At 41.8% G+C, this 13,877-nt stretch overlaps 1 protein-coding gene across 3 annotated transcripts in view; it reads right to left on the bottom strand.

Moving 5' to 3' along the window:
- The window catches only part of SFMBT2 (Scm like with four mbt domains 2), an 819,725-nt gene that overhangs the window by 613,279 nt on the left and 192,569 nt on the right, over nt 1–13,877 (bottom strand). For all 3 annotated transcript variants that reach the window (XM_085653540.1, XM_085653542.1, XM_085653541.1), the window contains exon 2: nt 12,953–13,105. In XM_085653540.1, the coding sequence (XP_085509666.1) occupies nt 12,953–13,046 (94 nt within the window). In that variant the 5' untranslated portion in view covers nt 13,047–13,105. The remainder of the gene's footprint in view (nt 1–12,952; nt 13,106–13,877) is intronic.

Genomic DNA, 13,877 nt, shown 5'->3' with positions numbered 1-13,877 from the left:
AACCTAAACTGTCTGACACATCTTTCTTCATCTAGGATTCACAACAAAGCTCTAGGCTACCAGCTCCTTTCTCTTATGTTGTCTTGACTTTGAATTTGTAGTTACCTGGGGAGTTCAATTTTACTGATCTGAAAACCACTAAGAATTCAAAATGAGGCAGCAGGAGAAGTACTGCTGCTTCATCTGTGACACCCTCGAGTTCATCGCGGACTGCAAATTACCAGACAGTGAATTCAAAGTCCTCTATATTGAAAACAAGTCAACTATGGCAAGAGATTTTCTTTCGTTCAAGTAAAGTTGCATAGCTATTGACAGAGGAGAACCTTTTTGTTCTCAATTGGCACCTCATCTGACCGCCCCTGCAAGAAATGCACAGGAAAAGCCTTCTTTGTACAGGTGGAAAAACTGACAAGATGACATGGAATTCAGGTAGTTAGTAAACACTGTGGTCTTTCCAAAATGAGAATGAAAAGGTAACAAAGCCAGCAGACAGAACCTCTTTCCATTATCAGCAGGGAATCGATGATGGCGAGGTCAGTATCATACCCCATAATTGAACTGGAATTAATCATAGTCAGACCCTTATTCTTAGGGCGGTCTTTCCACAGACTTCCTGTCTTTTACCTCCTATTCTGCTGACCAGTGTTAACATGTAAGCACTTCTCTCCTAAACATGATGACATTGTATCTGATGGGCATATTTCTCGTACTGGTAAGTTCCTTGTGAAATGGTATATCATATACCAAGGGCCTTTTACTTCAAATGCTTCTAGTGGGCTGCAGCACTAATTGAGCCACCCACAGAAGTAGCCTTTCTAACCTGTCTCAAGCCTGCCACTGCAGTGCCTGTGTGTGCAGTTTACCGCCACTTCCACTTGGCATTAAAAACTAATTGCCAATCCTTAAACTCCCCTTTTATTACATATGTCAACCCCAAGGTAGGCCCTAAGAAACCCTAAGGGCAGGGTGCTCTGTTCCTTTATGTTTTGCATGTTCTGGTAGTGACAAATAGCCCATTTTGTTTTTCACTACTGTGAGGCCTACTTCTCCCATAGATTAACACTGGGAATTCCTTAATACCCTTTTAGGCTGAAATTCCTGATCAAAGAGTAATAGCTTTTTCATGTTTCGTATTTTGGGAATAGTAATGATAAATCCTCCTCACTGATGAAGTTGGACTTAACATTACTGTTTTAAAAATGCCTCTTTTAGAAAGTATCAATACCAGAGTCTAAGAACTTTCTGTCTCAGAGACCCTCAAACACACGTTCACAGACTGTGGTGTATGCAATCTCCACTTAGTGCGTTTCAGTGGATAGCGTCACTTGAGTGTCCTGTGGGGAAAAGAGGGATAAGTCGAAAAACAAAGCTGTGCTTAGTGAATGAGTCACTGGTCCAGGGCACCTAGTGGTCAGGTCGACATGTTTCGGCGTGGAACAGCCCCTCCGGGTCTATGGCCTTCTTCAGGACCAAATAAATATATGTGGAGGCCTTATACTTCAGGGCTTCCTGGATAGTGTGATATTAGTGAGTGGAAGGACTCAACCGTCTTCGTCACACTTTGCTCCAGACGGAACGTGGTTATAGGTACGGTCTTTAGGCCTATAACTTAAATATGCATTTCATTTGAATCATGGTGTGACGAAATGTAGGACAGGGATTTAAGCTTGGCTTTAAACAGTCCTGCACAGTGCTCCTGCAGAGCCCATGTGGATTAAATGGTCCACCCAATTTGATTCTTGAATAGCTTTTGCCTAGAAGCCATCTGCCCTCTCTCCAACAATGCCCAAGGCATGGATCCCCGTCATCTAATGTGAGCATTCTTATTACACATTATACACATGGAAGAAGTTAAGGTGGTCATTCATCTGAGACAAACTTTGATCACTGTTAGGGTGGCTATTCTTCCTTCTGACAAAGTACGCAAAGGCTATTTCGTTGTAGCCGATGGTCATTTAATGGCACAGTATCAGATAGTGATTTCCTGGCTGAATGCATCATGAGTATTAAATAGTTACTTCCTTAGGAAGATCTATTGTCAGAGTATCAAAGTATACTCATCTCATGACTCAGCATCCGATGGTCATTCACTGTTGAGCTAAAGATAAATAACTACGAGCCTAGTAATCTAACTAAAATTCCATGTCATTTTACCTGCTTGGATATTTCATGCTTCTATAGGTTATAAAATTCTAAGTCCAATGGCCTGGGGGTATTCTTTGAAGCTTGGTTTGAATAGAATTTGATATCTTGGTACTTAATGGGTATCTTTTGGCTCTGTATTTAATGGATACAGAGTTTAGACATTTCCATCTGCGTGCTCATCATATTAAGGTATTGATTCAACTCATAGGTACATTGCAATTTATTGATTTTGTCAATGCTCATAATTTCAGCAATAACATCTAAAGGTGATCGCGCAGCCAGTTGACAATGGACCGGACAAGAATAGTACAGCAGAGATGCAAGCAAAGAAACCAATCTCTTGCTAAGGTATTACATTTAGGAATAGCTCGGCCAGGGAACTGAAGTTGCAGGGATACATATTTATTAACACATTTCCAAAAAAACACTTTGCAATAAGCCTGATTTTTAGCTAAAAATTCAACGCAAGCGGCACTAAACATCAATCTGTTTATGTGTCAGGAATACTTCCATGCTGCTCCCTCCCACCACTGCAGGGCAAATGTAATTTTGTTTTTTGTCCCATATCTCTCTTAGCTCCTTTGTGTATAATGTAAATGCTCGTCCATTTACTGAAAATCGTTGTAAATGAAAGCTTTCTTTCCTTCACTCCAGTTTAATGATGATCCCTGTGATCGACGTGAGTTGGAACCAAAGTGTACTGAAGCACAGTACTTGTATTTTCTGTCGACTACATCCAGAACTTTTACAAGTGTTTTCACAACTCAAGTCAAGTGCCATGCGTAAAAATAATGAAAACACTTAATTTGTTATACTTTGGTCGAATAGTGGCGTCTTTCTAAGGGCTACATCGCACCTCATTTCCAGGCGCTTTCACAGGTCTTGATTTTTCCTTAGTGGCTGAAGGGAGAGAGGATTCAACAGACAAGGAGGCGGCATTCACTTCCGCCTCTTTCCTACCAAAGCCGTCTACTACAGCCAAACGCCCTCACGGAAACAATAGTGCAGTGTGGCAGGAATGCAAACTTTCAATTTTCTAGGAAGTGACTCAACAGGTGTGAAATTTTCTGGAAAACAAGGCTTACGGCTGGCAAGCGGTACACAGCTACATCCTGCCAATTAAATCACTGCCTTGCCGAGAACATTAAATGTTCATAGCTCTTAAGTTAATCATTAGGATAATGTAGCCCTCTAAAATGCAGGCCAAAAAATTGGTATACTAGCCATATTCCCCAGTTTAGAAATCTGGATTCACAAATTACAAAGAGCTGTGCAGAAGCGCATGCTCAGGGAACGTATGCGTTGAATAAAACGTCTGTAATTTGAAGGGTGAAATGGTTGCCTGCACTGGTGAAAAACGTGTTGTACAGAGACAGATTATCCACCATGACTGAGGCTCATACATTTTGGCTTTTGTTGCAAAGTTTGGAGTGTTCAATTGTAATGTCACAAAACAGATGGAATGAAGGCCGGGAAATGGGAGTATCAGGGAAGTCAACAAGAGGTTGTGGGAACCTTATATACTTTTCAGATAGGGTGACCAGATTTTGAGAAGGAAAAACTGGGACGGACTAGACATAAATGTAGGACTAAGGCCTTTAGCATTACTTTTATGCCTGGCCCGATTTTGTGTAGCCTTGTAAAAACACACGCCCGCCCGAACACACACACACAGATAGATAAATAAAAAGTAAATGTGTGTGTGTATATGTATATATATAGATACCAACCACACATTTACAAGCCACACATTAATAAGATTAGCCAGGGCATGACCTCTACCCGTGATCACCACTGTCTTACTATCCGCTACAGCACGCATGCAGCCAAACTCCTCCTGCGCTGCAGGAAGAAAGAAGCAATCTGTGGCGGAGCTACTACACCTTTTGCCGCCCGGCAGCCGCGGACTAATTCGCATCCTGCAGTCATTTGCTACCCAACTATGGCCGAAGGTAAGAGCTCGTGCCAAAAACCGGGACATGTGTTTAAAATCCAGCAAATCGTCGGGACACTGGCACAGTCCTTTCAAAACCTCAATACACTCACAAATAAAGAGAACAGCCTCAGAAGTTCTGATCCACAAAACCAGTGAGGTACACATACTCAAATACTAATCAAATCCCAGCTTAAGAGTAGCTTACACCTATTTAGTAATGGAATAAGTCCTAGACTACATGTACGTAAGGTTCCAGGACAAGAAATTATAGGAAACATAGCACTTGTGTCTAAAAGTCTATTGACCTAATAGCCGTTCAACAATATTTCATTAAATAATGAGCCTAAATGCAATTTTTTAACCAACTACCAAGGCAAACGTACTGAGCGTTGCACTGATGTATAACACTCGAGCAGGGCTGGACTGGGAACCTAAAGCAGCCCTGGCAAATGTTTTCAGACCAGCCCTGGTACAGTGCATTAATCACTGGAGTTATCTGAGCACTTTTATTGTTCCCTGAAAATTACTGGATTTACAAGGAACTCTGCAGCACATGCTTTCAAAACTGCTGCACTGCTCAAAACATGTCCCCCAGCGAGAACACCGCTTCCACCCTTCCAGCCTCTCCGGGAACCATGCCAGGCACCATGCACTCAAGCCATCCTGCTGACTGCAGATTAAATGCGTTGCATTTGTGAGTAATCCACCACAGATTCATTGTTTAAGGGTGGCTTGAACCATTCATTTGTGTACATGGGTATCTCTAGGTCCCAAAAGATCCCTATAACCTGTGGGGTCCCCTAGGTGTCCTTACTGAGTTCTGTCAGTTTGGACCTCTACATGAAACCGCATGGTGCTCTACTCACAGATGGCAGTAGGCAAAAATCCTGATTGGGACCGGAGTGAGTCCTTAAATCCTGGAAAGTTAGACAGCCTATAATTATAAATAACAGAGATACCTCACATGATAATCACTCGACATAGTGCATAACAAGAGACAGTCACACAAAAGGTGCTGGGGTGTGAAATTTGCATCCTGATGGCCCATCACCAGGCCGATGGGCCTTCCTGAGGTAGATTGGGAGGGAGAAGGTGACACTTCCAACTGAATAGGGCTATGCTCGTCTCCACACAAAAAGCTTCTGTCAAGAGTTAATTTTTGGATTTCCCAGTCTTCCCAGGAGCAGAATGATGCTCAAACCCAATGCCCCTCTAGAGTTCCCCTCAACCTCCAAATATAGATAAAGGAAGTTAAAGAGTCTCCGGGGGGTAAGGCAGTTGGGATATAAGAAGAGACGGACTTGTCTTTTTCTAAAAACTTCCTATTCGGCTCCTAATGGAAACGTCTTACATGGAAGGTCTCGAGCACTGCAATTAAACAGTACATATTACTCTTCTCTTGACATGATATCTAACACATGTAATTATAACATTCTCCTTATTTGCTTAACATAACCCCTGTAGACTGGCTTTTGCTTCTCTTCTAAGCCTAGGATGTTTCTCACTCTTTATTTCTTTCTTCATTCTGAGATTTAATAAGAGGTTTATAATGGATTATTTATATGTACATTGTGTAACATCTGGTATGAGACTCTATTACGTAGACTCAAAGTGAAATGCTGAATGAATAATGTGATACTTCAAAAACACTATTTCTATCTTTTCCTTTCTTTCTTTTTACATGGAGTCTGTCTATAACATTTCAATCCACTGGTAACTTTTTAATTCTCCAAGGGTACATGCGTGTCCGGCACTGAAGGAAGTGCTGAATTACTCGAGCAAGCGATAATTCCCTCCTTCGCTTTTTCTTCGATAAGTTTTCTCTCTGGTAATGTAATTTATTATTCTGTGCAAGATGTACTTGAAACTCTGACTTCATTCTCTCTTGTTCTTCTCAGGAATGGAATGCGGATACTGAAGAAAAGACTCGAATTCCCTAACACTAATCCATCAGAACATGTGCAACAGGTAACCTGTCCCTAAACACTACACTACCCATGCTCGCGCCAAGTCAAAGAAATGCCACTACTCTCCCAAAGTTTATTCAGTGAAGTGCGCCAGTACAGAGGCTGCGCACACACTTCACACTGTTCCACAGCCCTCAAGCTTCAGTTGGGGAAAGCTAGAGTGACAACCTAACAATCAAGGGTGGTAGCCATCTTGAAAGATTGCCTTCTCCACATTGATTTCCAGGACAATCCCTTGAATTTGGTTTAGAGCTGATTAACCCTGGAACCTCCATTAATGTTTCTCTGTGCAGCCGCACTAACCACTTGGTAGTTTTTTTTCTTGAACAGTGCCTCGATTCATGACAGTTGCATACCCCCCTGTAGTGAGTCGGGAGCCATGGCAAAAAAGGCAGGGACCTTGTGATCTTCAAAGGCCTCTTTGAAGTCTCCTCCACTTCAAAGGCACATTTGGGTATAAGTACTGGACACCTGACACCACCAAATCAGAACTTACCGGAACCAAGGTCCTTCTACCTGGAAGAAGGGCTGCTGTGCTAAAGGAGGGACTGCCACTTTGCTTCCTGCATTGCTGTGTTGGTCTGCTGCCTCCTAATTGCTATGCTGTAGGCGGGACTACCACTTTGCTACCTGCTCTGCAGTGTTGACCTGCTGCCTGATGCTTTTCTTGCCTGGGAGTGAGAAGGGCTGGACCGGTTTTCTACATCTTTGTACCCAAGTTTCTCCAAGGGCTTGTTGGCTTGCCTCCTGTTCTCTGAAGTCTCAGGATCACAAAAGACTTATTGCAACTCTGCTAATGCTGCTGAACTCGGCCATCTGTGAGCCCTACTTTTGCCTGAGGTGCCCCCTCCAGTCCCGGGCCTCAGAAGGGGGTTATGCAGCTATTTTCTGCAAAAATCAACGCAGTGATCTCTTTGGCCGATCTGAACCAATGCAGTGCCCTCCGGACACATTGGGGATCCTGACTACGAGGTTCGATGACAACGCAGCACCGATCCAAAGACGCCATTGAATGGTTCGAATTCCACGCAGTGCCAATCCGAAGACACAGACTGCAAGGCTTGACTCCGATGCATCGACTGACTGCGTGAATAGGAATTGATGCATCGAGTCTACGACGTCAACGCTTGCTCCATACGAAGGTACTTTTTCAGTGGGCCTTGTGTGGGTTCAATAGGTGGCCGGCCCTCCCTCGTGGTTGGCCTGAACTTTGAATGTACCCCAGTGTAGTGTGGCCTCAAGTAACCTTTCAGCACTATTGACTTCTAAGCACTGTTTTTAGATTTAATCTTTAAAAATTCATATCTCGACTTCTACTGATTGAATTTTTGTCATTTTGGTCTTGTTTTACTCAGATACATATTCTCTATTATTCTCAACTGGTGTGGTCTTTTTGTGGCGTTTTTACTGTGTTACTGTAATTAAAGTGTTGCACAAATACTTTACACATTGCCTCTTAAATTAAGCCTGAATGCTCTGTGCCACGTTTCTAGAGGGTGAGCACAGTTTTATTCAGGTTGTGTATCTAATTTACCCTGACTAGGATTGTGGCTCTTGCTTGGACAGCTTGTATAGTCTGCCAACCAAAAACCTCAATTTCTATCATGTACCATCACCAAAGCGTGTTACAATATGAAGTTCATCACAAATTAGGAACTATTATAAGACTGAAGTCCCAAATCCTAAATCATGCAGAAACCAATATGGGTGGAGTTCTTTATCAATTTGCCCGTACATGTTATTTAGCTAAAATAGGCAGGGGGTTGTAGGCTAGGAGCTTAGTTAGGAAAGTGATGCAGTTTCCTTGTGGTCCTTGATGACAGCTTCCACTAGACTTTGTTCACCTTTTAACCCCTAAGTGATGATGTAGACGTGTTTCGAATCCAGAGGATTTTAGGGGGTCTCATCAGGACAGGAAATTGGTCTAATCAAAGAGCAGAGATTTCTGTGAAAAAAACTGTATGCTAATTGGTGGTCAACCCAAGTGCCACGTAATGAAAAATAACAAAATGCATACCTTTTTGCAGACAAAATCTAGACTGGCATCTACATTCTAAAACAGGTATCACCAGCCTGCCATAAGCTACCAGTAGCTAGTTGACACCTTCTAGCTCACCCCCTTAAGTTCAGTTTTTTTTAAAACTCATAGGGTCACATTTTTCTTTTAAAGTTAAGGGAAGGCTGTGTTTATTTTACATTATTTTCTTCAGGCTGCATATAACAGGGCCTGGGTGGGCGGAATTTACGTAATTGCGTTACGCAAATCTCCGCGAAATGGTAAAAAATCTCCGCGAACATGCAGAAATTCCACGAACACGCGGAATTGCTTGTTTGCGCTTTTTTTTTCCTGTTCCCAGTTGCTGTTTGCGTGCTCGGGGAGAAATATCTCGCGAACACGCATTTTGAGAACGCGAACAAGAAAAAATTTTGCGAAGTCGCGGAAAGCAGAATTTTGGGCAATTTCGCGTTCTCCGCGGAACGCGAAATTCCGCAAATTCCACGAGCGGAGCGGAATTTACCGCCCAGGCCTAATTAATCAGCAGTACTGGAGTCAGATATATGACCCAGAGCACAGAGGTGAAATACTGAAGCACTGAGGCATTTCACTCTTAAATAAGTCCTTGTCTACTCAATATTGGAGTGTGAGAACAAAATTAGGTTTCGGAATGCTTTTAATTGGAAGAAAATTAAAATGAAAAGCTACCTTAATAATTAAGTTGACTCTTCATTCTAATTATCTCCCATTTCAAAGTGTCACATTTACAAACATCAGGCCTCTTGCTCCCAGTAGCCAGTAGACACTTTGCCACATTTATAACAAAAAAATACAAACATTATTTTAAGTGGGATAAACTAAAAGTGCTGAAAAATGTTCCATATCATGAATATTTTTGTAGAACATTTTCTGACCTTACAATGTGTCCATTTAAAAAAAAAAAATGGTTATATGTTTGTATAATACATGTAACGGTGCCACATAGGATGAAAGGTATTCCAGTGACACAAGTAAATACAACATAGGCTCTCAGTCACCCATACACATTCATAGGCACACATGTTCATACATCCCTAAAGACCATGCTCTCGCTGACACACATGGCAGTCCTATCATAGTGCCCCAGTCAAATTATTTTGTTCAAACCATAGTATCTGGTTCAATAGACATTAGGCTTAAAGGCAATGGAGCTGGGCGTGAGGGTGTCTGGTAAATATGCCCAAGTTGCTTAGCCTTCAGTAGCTCACTGTGATTTTCACTGATAAGTAGCAGCTCTCACTCCAGAAAAGGTTGGAGACCCCTGGTCTCAAATGTATTTAAAGAAACATACTGGCATAGGAGAGCATTATTCTTAGGAAGAGGGCATGTATAATCATGTTGTATTTAATGATATAGGATAATCCATACCTTGTTGAGGTGGCAAAAAAGTACAGGGACACGTTTTTGCAATATGGTTGTTTTCCAAAAAGTGTATACAGATAGAAGGTAAGTATTACAGGATGAACTGCAAGGGGAGTTCATGGATTCTGAGTCATACTTCAAGTGAAAAGTACTTTCAGTCCACAAAAAACTGTAATGGTTAATCTGGTGTTTTGCTCTGCTGCATCCTGCCGGCGCTATCAGGCGCATTTGTGCGCAGTGATGATTAAAGGCCTGTGGGGAGAGAACGCAGTGACGTGAGCGCTCGAGGTCGATGGAAAATGTAGTTTAGTCAGCTGGCATGAGTTCTTGTTCGTATTGAAAAGTTTGGAATGCAAAAGGTTGAATTGAATTCCATTGTACTGATCCTGTTGTAGAGCAACTGATGTTTAAACATGCTCACAACTTCTGGAACCTGATTTGCAAATCTGGTTTGGAAGATGTGATTTCTTGTATTGAGTTATATACGTTCACCTAAACAAGCAAAATCTGGCCTGGATTTCGGTCAAACAGGAAAATACATGCCAAAAGACCCAATTCAGGCAGGAGGCTCCTGATGTTTTAAGCCAAAAATTGCTTTATTTTGACTGTCTCCTGCCTGAAATTGCTTCCTATCCAATAGAAGTAAATAGGGGAAATACATTCTCCCAATTTTTTTTTTTAAATCTCTCACTTTCTGATTCTGAAATGTTGGCATGTATGCAAGAATGCTAAGTCATATTTGCACAAGGCTTAGCGTGTTATAGTCATTAGTTGTGGAACAATGTGTGATAAGGGCATTTTTAATGCTGTGAAGCTCTGACATTTTATTAAGAACAGTTCTTACCATGTTGAATCTCATGATTAAGCTCAATTCTTTCTAAAGCAAACATGCCAAAAGACTCGATTCAAGAGGGGGACTTTATTTTCTAAGGGAAAAATGCCTTTATTTTCAGGTGTCTCCCGCCTGAAATTACCTCTGCTTCAATAGAAGTCAATGGGGAAAGTATATTCCCAGATTTGTTTTTTCAAGGCATGTATGCTGGAGTAATGCGTCCCTCCCTAGAAGAGCTTGCTTGTTTCTTCCATCCAAGCATCTATCCATTCATCCTTTCATATTTTCAGCTACCCACTGATATCCTTTACATTCTGTCATCCATTCAATCTTGCATCCATCACTCAGTCTGTCGCCATTCCGTCTGTCCATCCATCTGTTTTTCCATCCATATCCAAACCTATCCATTCACTCAATCATCCATTCTTTCACTAATTCATCCACCCTTTCTTGCATCCATCTGTCCATCCCTTCAAACATACATTCATCTGTCCATCATTTTAGTCATCAATTCATCCTCACGCTCATCCATCCTCTTCACTTCATCCATGCACCATTTTCATTCATCCATCCATTCTTTTATTCAGCCACCCACCCATCCATCCATTTGCCTTTTCTTTAATCCAGCATTTCACTCACTCGTCCATACACTCTTTTACCCATGAACCCATCCATTCATGCTTTCACTTGTCCACCTGTCCATTCTTTCATCCTGCCAGACATCTACCCTTCCTTTCACTCCTCCATCCTTACAACCATCCATCCTTTTAGTCCTTCCTTCCATCCATCCATCCTTTCATCATCTATCCATCTTTTCACTCATCATCCATCCACACTTTACCTCATTCATCCATGCATCTATCCACCTACCTGTTCATTCACTCTTTCATGTTAATTATGAGACTTTGTCTGCCGAGCTGCAGACAAAAGAGACCCATCAAGAACCCCACCCCCACTACGGCTGCTAAAGCGGGGTGTTGACAACACCCCTAAATCCGGGAACCCCCCATTAATTCATTACTAGAAGCCAGGGACCCCCATGCTAAACAATTTCTATGATATAAACCTAAAGACAATCCACAAAAAAATACAAACAAGCATACACCAAACAAATGCTCACATTTTGGATTACCTACTTCAATTCACAATCAATTTTCAATTTTGCTTCTTTATTCGTATATTCTTTTTAATTTTAATGTATTCATCTAAATATTATTTAGTTTTGTAAAACAGTTGCTGAACCCCTGAAAAGGCCTGGTGAACTCCCAGGGGTCTATAGACCAAAGGTTAAGAACCACTGGTCTATCTGATGTCATCTGCACCATGGGATTGTGATGTGAGATTATTTACCAATGGAGCAGATTGTTTATTGTATTCGACTTGAGATTTGTGCTGTATTAGCTGTTGCCGAAATTTCTTTAGTTTTTGCAATATATAGCATGTCACAGGCCCAAAGGATGACATATACGTAATTTCTTATTTGTAATTCGAAATTTAGGAGTGTGTCCATTTGATAAATTTGTATCTGAAAGTGATGCCTTGAACATTTGATCCCACATTGAACAGGTGCCACACTTATGGTGTTGTTCAATTGGTGTCAAAGTCAAATGGTCTCTTGGGGTCTTTCTAGTTGATTATTCAGGCATTATGTGCTCTCTCACAAGGTGATTACCAAAACTGTTTTTTTTAAGTAGAAATAGGGGTTTCTCCAGGTTACAATCTAAGGGCCTGATTTAGAGTTTGGCGGATGGATTTATCCACCACAAACATGACAGATATTTTGTCCACCATATGAAAAGGGCATTATATCCAAGGACATTTGTAATATGGCGGATGGGATTTCCATCATATTTGTGACAAGTAACTCATCCGTTGAATTCTTAATCAGGCCCTAAATTTGAAAAATATACTAATTGTGACCCAAATTATTTTGTCTAATTCTTTTTTGTGTGTCTCTTCAAGGTGTGTTTCTAGTGGGGTAAACCAAACCCTTTCAATTGAAATTTTAAGGGTAGCCTTTTTCAGTTAGCTTATCAGATAGTAGACAGGCATGGTGAATATAATCGTCTCTCATAGAACAATTCTGGCAAATTCTCAAAAACTGTCCATTAGGGAGGTTGTCTCTCAGACATCTTGGATAGAAACTAGTGTAGTTTAGAGCACTATTTTCATCAGAGTTTTTTAATAGGTGAAGTACACAAAGGGGCTGATTACGATGTCGGGCTGAGTTGCCTCCACCTGACATCATCTCGCCGACCGACACTCGGTCGGCGGTCCTGACTGGCCCATTAAGATGTCACCAAACACTATTCGGTTGCATTCCTACATTTTACGGTGAGAGCATGCAATTCATCTGTAAACCGGCCAGAATGTATGCTCCCATTGTAAAATGGGAGGTGCAGTTCATCCCTGCCAAGGGGTGCAGGGATCAGTAGGAGGGCACCATAGGTGCCAATGCTGGGGGCCCCCAAATGCGAGTTCCGGCAGCCTTTCTGTGTCAAAGGCCAGCACGGAAAGGTTACCAAAACCAGACATCGTAATCCCAAGGGCAGAAAGTGCCGCCCTTGGGACTACAGGCCACATTCCGACTTTGAAATTAAGTATGCAATACATTTAAAGTAGTAATTTTAATATTTTCACATCCAACCTATTAACTATAATACTACATTGCTCACCTGAATCTAGAGGTTCTTTGTTTCCGTTGGCTGGAATATGTGACTTCTCCAGTGACTGATTCCCAGAATCCGGTATGCTGGAATTCACAGACATCTTGGTCTCTGTTCTTGGCAGGGATGGGTCTTTCTACTTCATCGTGCAGTGTGTAACCTCTGGAGGAACAGAATAAAACATACTATGGTGAAATGAAATGTACTGAGGATGCTGAAATTCTCCACAACCACGTGAGACCAGGTTGGACCTGTGTGATTATTTGTGAGTTCAGGGATCATCAACTTACATTTCATCGGGAACAATAGGCAACTGAGAATTTATCACTGCCTATGCTACCTGCTGGGTTCATAAAAGAGCCCTTTATGGTTCTTCATTTCTGTGAACTATTAAACAGCGCACCTTAGATGTATGGGTGTAGATGCTAGATTATCAGTGGCATGAGTCAAAATAACATGAAGCCTCTGCAAAATATATTGTTGGTATCATGATCCAGGCTCGGCTTGCCATCTGTGCACATAGGCATTTCCACATGGGGCTGAGACCTACAAGGCTGCATGTCTGGCCGGATGGGCTACCCAGCCTGTCACTGCCCAGTGTCAAGGCCCTGCCCAGCTGCTGCTCACTCACTTTGTCCTTCCTTATGTTTCGGCTGCAACACTGCAGACAGCACTGAGTTAAATCCTACTGAAACCGTTTTTCAGAGTGGCATCTTGTGTCATTAGTCATAAATGCGGACCTGCTCTGATCCAAAGACATCAGAGCACACCGCAGAAATAAAAGATTGAATTTGGATTAACTCTACACCTACGATCATTAATTTGGGACTTTTTTTGTTGTGACATCATTTTCAGAACCTTCAATAGAAAATGCTGGATATATATGGCAATAGTGTCTAATGCACGTAGGATGAAAGCAACTACTATGACGTGT

The sequence above is a fragment of the Triturus cristatus genome, chromosome 4_1 (assembly GCF_964204655.1).
Source record: "Triturus cristatus chromosome 4_1, aTriCri1.1, whole genome shotgun sequence".
NCBI lineage: Eukaryota > Metazoa > Chordata > Amphibia > Caudata > Salamandridae > Triturus > Triturus cristatus.
The sequence above is the reverse complement of the archived record's forward strand: the minus strand, read 5'-3'. Positions and strand labels throughout refer to the sequence as shown.